This window comes from Arachis ipaensis, chromosome B9 (assembly GCF_059453495.1).
Source record: "Arachis ipaensis isolate K30076 ecotype BB chromosome B9, ASM5945349v1, whole genome shotgun sequence".
Taxonomy (NCBI): domain Eukaryota; kingdom Viridiplantae; phylum Streptophyta; class Magnoliopsida; order Fabales; family Fabaceae; genus Arachis; species Arachis ipaensis.
The window spans coordinates 39,672,956-39,687,042 of record NC_142444.1 but is presented as its reverse complement, the minus strand read 5'-3'; the positions used below and the strand labels follow the sequence as shown (position 1 = coordinate 39,687,042).

General features: G+C 36.5%; 2 protein-coding genes across 3 annotated transcripts; both read right to left on the bottom strand.

The window, feature by feature from the left end:
* Positions 1 to 277: 277 nt before the first annotated feature.
* LOC107618207 (cation/calcium exchanger 4) lies at positions 278 to 5,826 on the bottom strand. Of its 2 annotated transcripts, none has more exons than XM_016320202.3 (3): positions 5,539 to 5,826; positions 1,786 to 3,979; positions 278 to 417 (listed from the first exon to the last, which is right to left on the bottom strand). In XM_016320202.3, exon 2 carries the CDS (start codon positions 3,846 to 3,848, stop codon positions 1,878 to 1,880), a length of 1,971 nt encoding a protein of 656 aa, XP_016175688.1. In that variant the 5' UTR covers positions 3,849 to 3,979; positions 5,539 to 5,826; the 3' UTR covers positions 278 to 417; positions 1,786 to 1,877. The 2 variants fall into 2 exon arrangements, with proteins under 2 accessions (XP_016175688.1, XP_016175687.1); XM_016320201.3 differs by lacking the exon at positions 278 to 417 and adding an exon at positions 996 to 1,200.
* A 752-nt stretch (positions 5,827 to 6,578) lies between these two features.
* Positions 6,579 to 13,135, bottom strand: LOC107619384 (ATP-dependent DNA helicase Q-like SIM). Its single transcript, XM_016321658.3, has 16 exons — positions 12,828 to 13,135; positions 11,989 to 12,588; positions 11,684 to 11,903; positions 11,457 to 11,567; positions 11,026 to 11,215; positions 10,598 to 10,931; positions 10,232 to 10,449; positions 9,835 to 9,891; positions 9,075 to 9,155; positions 8,908 to 8,971; positions 8,602 to 8,701; positions 8,444 to 8,527; positions 8,120 to 8,207; positions 7,655 to 7,771; positions 7,454 to 7,546; positions 6,579 to 7,184 (listed from the first exon to the last, which is right to left on the bottom strand). Exons 2-16 carry the CDS (start codon positions 12,578 to 12,580, stop codon positions 6,855 to 6,857), a joined length of 2,679 nt encoding a protein of 892 aa, XP_016177144.1. The 5' UTR covers positions 12,581 to 12,588; positions 12,828 to 13,135; the 3' UTR covers positions 6,579 to 6,854.
* Between the last annotated feature and the right edge of the window lie 952 nt (positions 13,136 to 14,087).

The window sequence follows — 14,087 nt, the reverse complement described above, 5'->3', positions numbered from 1 at the left end:
CAGAGTCAAAACTAAGCCTTGTCCTAATAGAAGAGATCAGCTACAGCCTAAACGGATCAATATGTCTGATAGAAAAGGATAGGAAGGAAACCATTTTCAGAGGTCAAATAGAAAGAGAGAAAAAGAATTTGGTAAGCCTAAATAGAGTAACAAGAAAGTATACCATCCTGCTAAGGCTCTTGATTCCTTAGTCCGCTTTACTGGCATTGAGAAATGATTTATCACCAAGCACTGTAATTCAGGGGACACCGTTTTTGAATTTAGCTGGCTAAGCCTCCTCCACCAACTTTGTGTTTCAGTCTGACTAATATTTGGCAGATAAATGTGCTGACTCCCAAGTGTGCATAAATCAAATTGATCCTCATACATTGACACAACCGTATCCATGTTATGGTACGCCCATTGGTTCAAAGCCACCTGATATCAGGTGTATCAAAGTTTCCATCAAATTTCATGGGCAGTAGAGAAATAAAAATGTAAAAATACTGAAAAACAGGTACATCTTGGGAACTAATGAACTTTTATTATTGTTCCTTTTACAAGTTTCCTCAGATAGCAGGACAATCCCCAACTCCCCAAACTCTCGAAGGACCAGATACAAAGCTGAAGCCCACTCTGGCGCTGAATTGCAAATGAAAGCTATGGGCTTATGGCAAATAATAATTTTCTGATTATTTTAGCAATGTTTAAGGCTCCGAATTTAAAAATAAATAGCAAGGGATGAAAGAACAGCATGCATAAGAGGACAGTTCATAGTAGAAAGGTGTGAACAAAAGGAAAGGGAAACATGGAGAAGTGATGATAACAAAAAAGGTGGGTAAGAATCCTAGTGGAGGTACCCTACCATTTAGTGGATGGTAGTATGCTGCTGGGTCAGGTAGCCGGAGTAAATAAAATATTAAAATTAAAAAATTAAAGTAAAATAAAAGAAATTATAAATGTAAATGTTTTCAAATTGTAACAAGCATCAGACCAGCATAAATGTAACCATGTACCTCATTACGTAATTTTTGGAGTTCTCTGGTGGACAAAGCACATAATGATATGTCCAAGCTATTGGTTTTACTCGATACATCACTATCAACAGAAATAAACTCCAGATATACACTTGCAATCCCATCTGCTATAGCTATCACTAAATCTTCCAATATGGAAATGCCATGCAAACCAAATATACAAGAATCATAGCAACAATCCTCCCTAATAAGATATGGATGATCAATTAGATTCCTTAAAGATTATCTCAAAAAAAAAAAAAAAAAAAGAAATCAAAACTTGTTGGAATTGAAAGAAAAAACTACAGCACAAATGCATAATCATAGCCTCAAGACAGGAAAATGATCTTTGTACATCTAAATAGGTATTTCACTTTTATTAACTTGTTGTCAACACTCATCATCATCATTAAAGCAAGACATGTCTTCGTTTGTATACTAGGCCAGATATGGATTTAGAAATCATGCAATGGCTGCTAATGCATTAGAAATTTCACTGAGAAATTAGGCATTCTTTTACTCTTTTTCCAACTTGAAACATTTTTAAGTAAAAATAGAATCCAGAAGAAAAAAATCTCTTCTCTGATTATGTTTCCTTTGAAAATTAAACAACACAAAACATTAACCAAGTGACAACATCAACAGAAACCTGCATGACAACAATATATGCTTTTCACATACAAAAACAAAGCTAAAGATTTTATGCCCATTGGCAGCAGACCTCAACTAGAATTCATGTTATCTATAGCATTGACTATATAAGATAGGTAAAAGAAATGATAGGGTTTACCTAAGTGAACCAAATGTGAGTGTTCAACTTGAACCATCAACGGGATGCTCAAACCACCTATATTGGCAGCAACATCGTTCAAAGGTGAGTGTTCAGCTTGAACCATCAACTGTTATGAGGCCCATGGAAGTGCACACCCTGAACGAAAGAAACACCAAATAAAGGCCGATGAGACCAATTCCTAGTACTCGATCAGGATGCATATTGTTGCGAGGTAAAACAACAAGCGCCCATAGCAGTCCAGCGATAAGAAATCCCAGTGTGTAAAATAAGCTACTGTCTTCCGGCACCACGAACAATGCAGGTTTCTTTGACCATGCCCCGAGAAGCAACGAGATCCCCAAACCAACAAGTGTGTTGAACATGGGACCTGCATAGCACCCAGATACGGCTATCTGAACTCCGTCTTCTCCATCCAATGCTAATGCAACATTTGACATCAAATCACCCATAGAATTTCCCCATGCTAATACGGTTAATCCAAGGATGGATGGATTAATTCCAAAAATTATACCAAATGCAACCAATAGAGCCACAAGCTCATTTGCAATTATGTAGAACCACACTATGCTCATGAGGAATCCTCCAAGAACCCAAGGAATTAGATACCTACGTGGTGGATGATCAGGCCTTGTATATTTATATGCCAGAATACCAAGGGTGCATCCAAGTGCAATACTAATACAATAAGATAGTATTGCACTCAAAGAACTCACACTATCTTGTGTGCTCCACAAGAAGGCTAGGAGAATGGGAGCCAATGTAGCACAGGCCACAGCATATGGCTTAGACCAGACTTCATCATTGACCATCGGAATTGTAAGCTGTCTAGGAATTGCCAATGGCACCTCCAGCAATAAAAGTAGTTTCATAACAGAGAAAGACCTGTTGTTTTCAGTGGGCTGATCACTCCATCCCCAAGGAGGCCTTTCATCATCTAACATATGAATTTTATTTGCCTGGTTTGAATATATTGCCACGTTTGAAGACCACATCCATTGAGGCAAGGAAGGAGGTAACCGGGGTGGATCACTCTCAGTGTCTAAGTCAAGGAAAGGGCTATAGACAGAAGTATCCTCTTCAGATCCCATAGAGAAGATGCTTCCCTGGACAGGAAGCAATGGCGTGACAACATCCAATTTCAAATTATGTGCATGCTTACGTAATATCTCATTGGCAGCAACAATGAATGCATAAACAACATAAATCGACACAAAAGCAATGGCTGCTCCAACGCTCACCTTACCTATAACCAAAATCACTAGCAGCGAGATAAGAGTGATTAGAAAGAAACTAACATCCCTTATAAAGCATCTGTGATCAACTTGACTCTCCTTATCTGACACACACAGAGAAACAGCTCCAACAACAACACAGGTAACAAATAGAGCTCCACCTAACACGCTGTTAAGACCCACTTCACCTGTTTCAGTACCCACAAAGGATGCTATACTGGAAAACACATCAGGTGCACCATTACCAAGCGGAAGCAGCACGACCCCAGCCACAGTCGGGGGCAATTTCAAGAGCCTTGAGAGATGCTCAAGAGAAGGGCAAAAGTAGTCAGCCGCAGTGTTACCTAAAAGATAAAACAAAGCAGCAAGCCACACGCCCAATACTAGATAACCAAGAACTCTGACACTGCCACATGTGCAATAGAAAAACCTCAGGTAATCAAGATATCCATCTGAAGAACATTGCGGATTCGCCTTTAGGTAATCACAATGGTTGGCATAACCAGCATGGTTTCGCAACCCGTTACACATTCCTGGCGTAGCTGCAGGCAAATCCGTGTCTGAAAGCTCACTAATTACACTTGAACTATTAAGGCTAATTTCAACCATTCTACGGTGAGTAACCCCAGTGTGAGAAGACCTATATCTCGATATTGAATTCGGAGGCAGGTGGTGTTTTGCCAAATTTGCAGATTGCCTAAGAAGCGGGTTATGAAGAATATCTTCTCGGTTGTAAAAAAAGAAAAACACAACCACCACACAAAGACCATTGAAAACAATACGAAGCTTTCTGCTTCTTGCACCAAATAAGCCACTCAACTTCTTCATTACCAATCTTTTTACCACCTCCCAAAATTACTAAGATCACTCACAGCGTGGTATCAGCTCCAATATGAAAACAGCCTTATTAAAAAATTGAAATAAATCCACCAGCAGGTATGGTGACTAACCACTTGAACCTGAGCACAAGGAGTAATCAAAGTCAGGATATGACAAGATAATATACATTACAATAGCAAATTTTTTTTAAGAAAGAATAGTAAACAAACATAATAAACTTTCACATACTCCAAACTTGCTAATTTATAAGGATTGTCAAGTATAAACTAAAAAATATATGCCAAGGAAATCATGAACAATCCAACAAACAAAATGCATGATTCCCAGTGCCATGAGCAATAGAATTTGCAAGCAAAACATAATAGTTATTTTATGTATTACCCAATACTATCTCCTCTACCTTTTTTCCTAAACCTTTAAAAGAAACTACAGAGATGAACAAATGGAATAGCTAGGTAAGTTAACTTGGATGCAAGGGTTTTCTAAGTGCAAATCCGAGACGCAACACCTTCATCTGCCAAGGTCCTAAAATCATATTTCATTGTAATCAGGAAATGATACCAACATAGAATCAAATATTCACCATAGAGAATCTTTTACCCTTAAAAAATTTTAGGATTAAAAAAGGATGTTTTGACCCAAAATCATAATGTGCAAAGTAAGTTTTAGTATTTAATTAAGGTATAAAACAATAAATTTCTAGAGAGAGAGAGAGAGAAACAATTAGAAACAATGAACCTTCTGAAACAATGAACTTCAAAAGTAAGGGAAAGAAATAGAAAATTCAAAACTATCCATGTCTTACTAATAATGAAAACAGAAAAACTCAATCTCTTAAACTCAATAATTACATCAGTTATCCAACTAAATAATTGCATCACAGTTATCATAAACTGATTTCAAAGCCTAGAAGCAGAGTAAAATTAAAAACATGAGGCATATAATATATCAAAAGATCACCAATTGCAAATTTTTTAACAAGAACATTAGTTAAGAACAATGAAATTAATAAATCATTCACGAAATTAAAAACAGCAGCAGCATTCAGCAACAAACATTTAGCATTCAGCACAAACAGCATTCAATCTGAACTCAACAATCAGCATTCAGCAACAAACATTTAGCATTCAGCACAAACAGCATTCAGCAACAAGACCATATCTGAACTCAACAATCAGCATTCAGCAACAAACATTACAAAACATTAACCAATAATCACATTAAACCTCCAACCAGCAACCAGCAACCAGCAACCGGCAACCAGCAATGACAAAATAGCAACAAACATTAGTACATAAACATTCCAAAACCGTGATGACACTAATCCTGCACCCAGCAACCAGCAATTACAAAACGGCAACATTATAAAACATTACAATACATTACACAAAAATTCCAGAAATTAATAAGAACAAGAAGAACCAAGCATTCAGAAATTAAACAGAGCCATCACTCATCAGTAAACAGAGCAAAATTAAAAGGAAGAAGCGGATGCAAAGCAAAATTAAACAGACCCATCAGTAACCAGAAGCAAAATTAAACAGAGCCATCACTCATCACTCATCAGTAACCACTAACCATGCAAAGTTAAAAGGAAGGAGCGGATGCGAAGCAAAATTAAACAGACTAACACAGCCATCAGTAACCAGAAGCAAAATTAAACAGATCCATCACTAACTTTTGATGGAGACACGGATGGCAACCGGCGAGACGACGACGATAGGCGAGGCGACGGCAAGCGGCGACCCAACGGCGAGCTGCTCCAAGCCACGAACAGAGAAGCCAGAGAAGATGGGGATGACGAGCCGAGCTACCTGGGATCTGGACAGAGGGAAGAGGAAGAAGTGGAGGCGCCGAGAACCTGAGGACGGCGGTGGCAAGGATCCTAGGGCTAGGGTCCTCTTTGCTTTGCTTCAGAAGGGGCCAATGGGGATGCACGAATGATTCTTGATTCGGGGAAGGGGGTGTTTCAGGATTTGGGTTTTTTTTTTTTTAAATCACAAAACGGCGTCGTTTTTTATAGAACCGGTCGGTTACCGACCCGATTCAACCGGCCGGTTCAGCGGTTTCTGAACGATTTTCTCTTCAACATTTTCTCTTCAACAGTTATTATCAGTAGATCGGACCGCTTTTATGGCCAGTTTCCGGTTCACAGGTTCGACCAGCCGATCCGATCCGATTTTCAAAAATCAGAACCATGCTATAAGAGAAAAAACCACATATAATAAGAGAGCACTTATTCAACTACTATTCTTAAATGCATCACTTAGTGCATGTTTGGGCGCCATTATTTTGTTAAAAAAAGATCTTTTTTCAATGAAAAAAGATCTTTTTTTATTTTTTAACGTGTTTGGCAAATTTCTAGTAGTAAAAGTAAAAACACTAGTAAAATCAAAAAAAGATCTTTTTTGAGAAGCTGTAATTTACATCTTTTTTTAAAAGATCTTTTTTCCTTAAAAAAAGATGTTTTTCATGTAATAAATGAACAAAAAAGTACTTTTATACTGTTATACCCAAACATAATTAATAGATAAAAAGACCTTTTTATATGAGATATCCAAACATAAAATTACTTTTACTTCTCTATAAGATCTTTTAAAAAAAGATAACTCAAAAAAAGATCTTTTTTTTAAAAGCTCACCCAAACAAGCCCTTAAACTACTAACCACTATCTAACAATCTCAACACATTTCAACACCCCGTCATGGAGGACATACATAGAAAAAGATATCCTGATTATTGGATTAACAGCAATCCATTTGTTGTGATCAATGCTTGAAGACAAAGATCTGAACCAGTTTGGTGGGTTCTCAGTTCCCTAATATGTGGTTTTCTTCCACAGATAAGCAAGAATAGTAACCATTAAATTATATCTCTGATCCAGACTCCATAATTATCCTTGAAGAAATTGCAATGACCATGAATAATTCACTTCTTATGTCAGAGTAAATTGTATGTTAATGTTAGAATAACCGCACACGATAGCCTCATGAATCACTTATATTTTGTGAGTTTTGCTTCAAGTCTTCCGCGAGAAGTCCTCATATCGTGTTTCATTTTATTGGCTTTTCTCTTTTGATGTTTCCTGGGACTTCTCAGCGTCTCTGGCTTTTTATTGACTTGCATTCTTTCCAGACGCTGGCGACGGATTTCAGGATCAGCCCAACCTTTACCCCATTCAGAGAATGAGGAATATGGTTTGTGAGTTTTCGCTGCAAGCAACATATCTGCCTCTGGGTAAACATAGAAAGCTTCTTCACTCATGGACCTGATAAATTCCAATCCCAATTTTGTTGGCTCCGGAAATTTTATCTGAACATGGGTCTGCGACGAGATAAAAACCACAGTTGAATTACCAATTTACAGTCACAGCTAATGACAGCATGCATGTAACAAGACAGCGCATGAATGGTAACATGAGGACACACCATAATGTTTTATTTCCTCCTTGTATTCAATGCTTATGAGTATGGTTTATATTTCTTAACCTTTTTTAAGTTTTGAAGCACAAACCAACACTCAATCATGCAATATGATGCAACGCAAATTAGATAAGGACATGTTATTATTAGACCGTAGAAACAAAACAATACCTTGTCATCTCCCTCCCTGATGTATCCTTTAGCTTCCAAAATCCGAGAGAGACCTCTCCACAATAATATATCAGTGTTTAGAAACTTTTGAGACTGCATATATGCATAATATGAAAACAATTCACATCAATTTACAGCAACATAGAACATCAGGCAAAACAGCAAAATGGGGATAAAGATTACAATTATATGTGGGTTCACCTGCTCCCGTATCTTTCCGACAATATTCTTAAGGCACAACCTCTCTCCATGTCTTCCATATCCATATTCAAAATGTATATCATCATCATATGCAACATCCATGGAATAACTACATGCCTGACAAATCGACAACCATCATGCTTTAGTTCCTTTTCGCTGATGACATCGAATGTAGAAAACATAATTTCTGGACCGTAACAATTTCATATATACCAAGCGTTGGATCCAAAAGTTCACTTTCAAGACCAAAGCTATTAAAAGTAAATACAAAAAGTGCAGAAAACAGAGCATTTATGAAATTTATTTTATCCTATTGAAATTCAACGAGAGATAGAGATACATAGAACATGTGTAAGATGGTGCTAAGGTCCACATATCCGGAAAATACTAACAATACTACAATGTAATTCATTTTTGAGAATTAATTGCAAGTTTACTTGGTGAAATGGAAACTACTTGACATACATGACTAGCAGCAATAGTTTGTAGTAATATACACGCCTCGTCTTTCATATTCTGCCTTTGAGGCGGTCCATCAACACACACATCACATCTACATGAAACAGGGTGCATCAAGACAGTGACAACAGCATTAATCAGCAACTCAAAAGATTCAACATCCTATCAGTCAACCCAGCTGTAGCATAAGTAGATCGCAACACCACATAATTACCACAACAATTGAATATACAAATAGAATAAATAAGATATCAAATTACTAGATATTGGTAGAATTTGAAATACATATGCTACAGGATCTATATGGCACTGAGGCCAGAATTTACATACAAGAGACATTTTCTATGACTGAATTCCTCTCCAAAGTATTCCACAAGTGTCTTTGCTCGACAGCATGACGTGTTCATTCCGTATCTGGACAATATACCACAAGATTATGTACCATAACTACAAGAAAAAAATATAGAGGTGTATGCATCAAAACAAACCTGAAACAGTCAGACAACATGATATATGCTTGTTTTGTCTGATATTCACTTCTTCGACTAGGCAAAAGTGATGGAACTCTCGCTAGGTTTGCAAATAGAACTGGAAGTGCAGTAGGAGAAAGAAATGTAAAAAAGAAAAAAGAGAGTGGGGGGCTTGAGAAATGGCTAAGTGGTGAAAAAGAATGAATCAGTAAGCAACCTACTAATTCAGTGCGAGTCAAGGGAATACGAGTAGATTTGAACAGAAAGCTAGGAATGAAACTTGCATCATGAGATAAATATTGCCTCTATAATGATTAAACTTACTGCAGTCTGCTAATTTCCCATCTCGACCAGCCCGACCAGCTTCTTGGTAGTAGGCTTCCAAACTCTGATCAAATTACATATTCAATAGTTTTAGATATCTCCATAAAAAATGAAATCAAGGGTGCATGGAATGAACACAGATACAGATAAAGTTTTGACAAAGAGACCTGTGGCCAACCATAGTGGATGATTCTTCTGACATTTGGCTTGTCAATCCCCATGCCAAATGCTATTGTTGCAACAACAACCTGAAAATGATAAACATAAATGCATTCCTGTCATTTGGAAAACCTTATTATGGTTCCCTACAAACCAATGAAGTAAAGGTGAAAAGGAAGAGTGATTGGTAGCAAACACAGAATATGGGTAAAATTAATTCAAATCCATGGCTTCATATCACCAAAATTAAAAGAAACTTGATCCTTTAATTATTATTTTGGTATATAATGTGACTTAAGCAATAACAAGATCATTACAAAGAAACAGTCATGCTTTGATGCATAACAGGTTTGGCAGGATTTCAAAGAGCCAAAGTTGCAAAATCTTATAAAAGAAAGGACCAGACATGTATATAAATAGAAGTGTTTATGCATGAAAATAAGTCAAACTCATGAACCATCCAAATCCGACATAACAAGCTAAAAGAAAATACTTGTTTGTGTTTTATTGATTGTGTTCCATGCAGTTGTTTCTGGATTTTCATAACAATGGTGCAAATGGCACCACACTATCACTGAGACAAGAAAATTAAAATAATACTGTAACTTAATTTCAGAAGTCTGTCACATCATATTTTAAAATTAACAAATGATTACGATAACTGATAACTGGCAACCTGAATTCAAATATAAAACACTATTCATTTGCCTTCATAAAAATTTTGAAGTCAGACATCTATTATTGTTCTGTCAGATTCAAGATCCATACCTCTATGGTATTTTCATGAAATTCTTTGTGAACCCTTCTTAGATGTGATTTGGGCAGCTGGAGATAGAAATTCAGCTCATAAATTAGTTTCACATCCAACAGATAACATAATTCAAATCTTGATAGTTGAACATGCAGCAAAAGTTTATAAGAGAATAATGTAAAACTAGCTACCAAGCTCGTTTCAATGAATTCCACAGTAGAGCCTAGAAACCAATTAAGAATAACAGGTAATTAAATTATTCTTCTCCGTATAGTATATAGGAGACATCCATTGGAAATTATGCACTGTATTTCATTGTGTTTAAAACATGATCAACATGATAAAGTCCAATTGATTAAAAATTTAATTTTTAAATGACCATCTACTTAAACAAGATTGAGTATAATCCCATACCGCTGCATTATAGGCAGCAGCCTTCACGCCAAACTTGCATAGATACTTTGCAATTTTCAGCGTTTCTTTTCTCGTTGGTACATATATGATTGCCGGTCCTTGCTCCAAAGGACCTTTAAGTACTTTCAGACTTCCTTCTGGTTCCTTGGGTGGATCATCTATCTCAGATAACTCCCAGTCCTTCGGAGGAGATTGTGCACAAAATTCACCACAGGTAACTGCATTAATTAAAAAAAAAAACAAATTGAGAGTCACAAATGTTCAATGAGATTGAAGTTCTTCACCACTGGCACTGAAATTGCTTTCAGTTTTATGCTAAATATGAACAATAACTCCAAAGTAAAAAAATGCCAGAAAGTGTAATACCATCCCAATCATCCACGCTTTGACAGTCATCGTTGTCATTTTCCAGAAACTCGACAGACAACTCTTTTCCCTTTACAAGATTGTCTGTGTTTCCTGAGCGCATTACATTAACATATCTGCCACCATAATCATCATGGTTGTCATCCACATCATAAGGAGAAACATCATCATTATTAGAGATTCTACCAGCACCAGAGCTGCTGGAAACATCATCCGAGTCCTTTGAGATGGAAGACTTTTTATTTTTATTGGAATTTAGCTTGCTACCATATACTTTAATCAATTCATGAAAATCTTTCTCATAAAAGGCTTGTGAAGTTCCACTATGCTTTACCTGTTTGAAGCCACAATGAATCTTAAGTATATATAGACTATGGTAACAAGTTATAAGCGGATGCTAGCATGAAAGTTATAAACATAAAACTCACCATGAAGCGTAAATTAGATCGAAAGAAAGATGTAAGCACAACAATTGTTTCCTTTGACATGCGTAATGATTTTAAAATATCTTCTTGAACTCTGTGTGTAGCTGTAGCTGTCAAGGCCATCAAAGGTATGTCAAATTCCAGGAATTTAAGTTTGCTGGTGCTGAAATTTTCCCTCAGCACAGATAATCGGCTGAAACAAGTGAAAGACATTTTATGTATAGGTCATACTTCTGACAGCAGAATAAAGGCATTTAAGAAATCGTGAAGGTATGCAGGAAACAAAGAACAAACGTGACGATTAAGATAATCAGTCAAATTAATCTAACAATTGATCATTGATCTTTAATCTTTGTTTCTATCCAATTCATTTCCAGCATAGAGAATCCTAAAATAAAAATAAATAAATAAAAGAAGCAGCAAACAGAGGATACCTATAGTCTGGACGGAAATCATGACCCCATTTAGAAACACAATGCACCTCATCAATTGCGAACAATGCAATACCATGACTTTCTGCAAGCTTCTGCAGTGGTTGTATTAATCTACATGGGATTGCATTGCAATTAGAACATAATAAAGAATGAAAAGACAAACAAAAATGAAGACTTCAACAGATACTTAATGAGCTTCTCAAAGACCCCGAACGGCCAAACCATACCTTAGGACAGTCTCTGGACAAACATATATTATGCTGTACATGCCTCTCATTGCTTTCTTTTCAACAGTATTGTCAGGTTGCCCAGACCCAAGAAAGCAAGCGCTGACTCCATGTCTTGCTAGCTTTAAGCATTGATCATGCATCAAGCTTATTAATGGCGATATCACAACCACCACTTTCCCAGTTAACAATGCAGGAACCTGAAAGCACAATGATTTCCCTGCAAAAACATCCCCATAAATGTAAGTACAACATAGAAATTTAGCAAGCAACACAGAAGGGACAGTTAGAGCTAAAGAATGAACCAGATCCTGTTGCAGCAAGGACAAGGCAGTCCTTATGAGCTGCCCATGCGTTCAGCGCTTCCTTCTGAAAACTCTTCAAACACAAAATCCCAAAATGCTTCTGTAAGAGACCACCAACTCTCGTCTCCCAATCAGACATAACAACCAAATTTTCCATTGGACCAGTTACAATTTGTCCCGGCATCACGGTCACATCATCAGGCATTTTAGAGATAGGCTTATCGTGCTCATTCACCATTTCTAGATCAACAATTGCCACATCACGTATCTTATTGCACACAGTGGACTTATCATTGGAATGAAAATGGTCCAATATGCTCGACTGCCGAACTTGGCTGGTCGAGGACAAAGCTTTTCTCTTGAGAGCTTTTCCATGAGGAGCACGAAATTTTGAAGGCTGCATGGTGGTAGTGGAAGCTTTGGAGCTAGTTGTAGCTCTACCACTACCACTACCAGCCGTCAAGATATGCTCCACAACATTGGGAATAGACAAACCCACTGTTTTGATGCCTTCTACAATGCTGGAATACTCAAAACCCATTTCAAGCATTTCCACAAGCACTTGGTCGAAGGATAAGTTACTGGCACCCATTTCATACCCTGGGAATAGCAAGCATTAACAAACTTGTGTAGCGAATAAAAAATTGAAAAATACAAGTAAATGGGAAGTAATTAGAGATGAAAAAGATCCCATCTTCCCAAGAATTAAGATGAAATGGCATTATGAATTTTCTGCTGCGCTTGGTGATGGCAAACGCAAAAGACCAAAACTTGGGCACAGGGGCCACATTGAATAAAGGAAACAGCAGAACGGAGAAAAGTAATGCATGAAATTGAACCTGAAGAAATTATCTTCTGAATTCTTCGTCAGGAACCGCGCCAAATGGTTTTTTGAGTGACCAAAACATTAACATGAGAATCTCCAACTCTTTGGCGCTCGCGCTACAGTGAATATCGATATTCGGAGGAGGAACCAACTGTAAACGACGCCGTCAGATGAATATCTATATTTTCTGTTTCTCTCTAATTTCTTTCAGAAAAAAAAAATTAAAAACGTTTTTTTCCCCTTTTCTGTTGGACGATCAATTCTTTCTGGGCTGGCTCGCATGAGTTAAAGCTGAACCCTATGATGTTGTTGGGCCAAATTATCAATAACGGTTTCTTATAATTTTTTTATTAGAGTAATTTTTGTGACGGATTGGTTCGGGGTACAAATCACCAAAGAAAAAACATTTGGGAAACAAAAATAATTAGTCAATATGAATTTTAAGTTTTTAACCAAAGGTTAGTCGAGTGATTTTGGAGAATGCAACACAAGCATCATAAAAAGGGATAGCAAGGTAAGTGAACCAAAAAATAATATAGTTTTTGTTTGGGCGCCTTTAACTCAATAAAAAAAAAATTTTTTTTTTTGTATATTTGAGAAATTTCAAATAGTAAAGGTAAAAGTACTAAAAAAATAAAAAAATAAAATATCTTTTTTGAAAAGTTACAATTTACATTTTTTTAAAAAAAAAATTTTTTAAAAATAAGATATTTTTTACATAATAAATGAACAAAAAATACTTTTATCTTATTTTTTTAAACATAATTGATAAATAAAAAAAATTTTACATGAAATATTTAAATATAAAATTACTTTTATTTTTATAAAAAATATTTTAAAAAAACATTATTATAAAAAAAATTTGAGGATCACGTCCAAACAAGCCCGTAAAGGATTGGAATAGAGATGAACTCAACAATCACCTACTAGCAAATATATCTATAAAAATTCAAGCTCTTCCATCATTGAATAGAGAGAACGCAAAGATAGGGAAGGATGGAAGTATTTATAGGAAAACTTTTTCTATCGAATCCACCTACAAAGCCTTAGCCAACTGGTCAATACCTACATCTTGCAATTGGAACAAAATCTGGAGATGGCAGGGACTACAATAGGCAAAGACCTTCATCTAGAAGGTAATGCATAATAGACTTTTCACCAACCAAAGAAAAGCGAAGATATTCAGGAGTGACGGAGGGTCAGAAGCTGCGAAAACCACCAGAAAGACCTCATTCACGCACTGAGGGAGATTGTCCCAAAGTCTCAAGTAGTT

Excerpts from the sequence above, each read along its gene's own strand:
- LOC107619384 (XM_016321658.3), bottom strand. The coding sequence starts at position 12,580 with ATGGGTGCCAGTAACTTATCCTTCGACCAAGTGCTTGTGGAAATGCTT. Across the intron at positions 11,904-11,988 it reads CCTTGCTGCAACAGGATCTG|GGAAATCATTGTGCTTTCAG; the intron begins GTTCATTCTTTA and ends ATGTTTTTGCAG. Across the intron at positions 9,156-9,834 it reads TTCATGAAAATACCATAGAG|GTTGTTGTTGCAACAATAGC; the intron begins GTATGGATCTTG and ends TATCATTTTCAG.
- LOC107618207 (XM_016320202.3), bottom strand. The coding sequence starts at position 3,848 with ATGAAGAAGTTGAGTGGCTTATTTGGTGCAAGAAGCAGAAAGCTTCGT.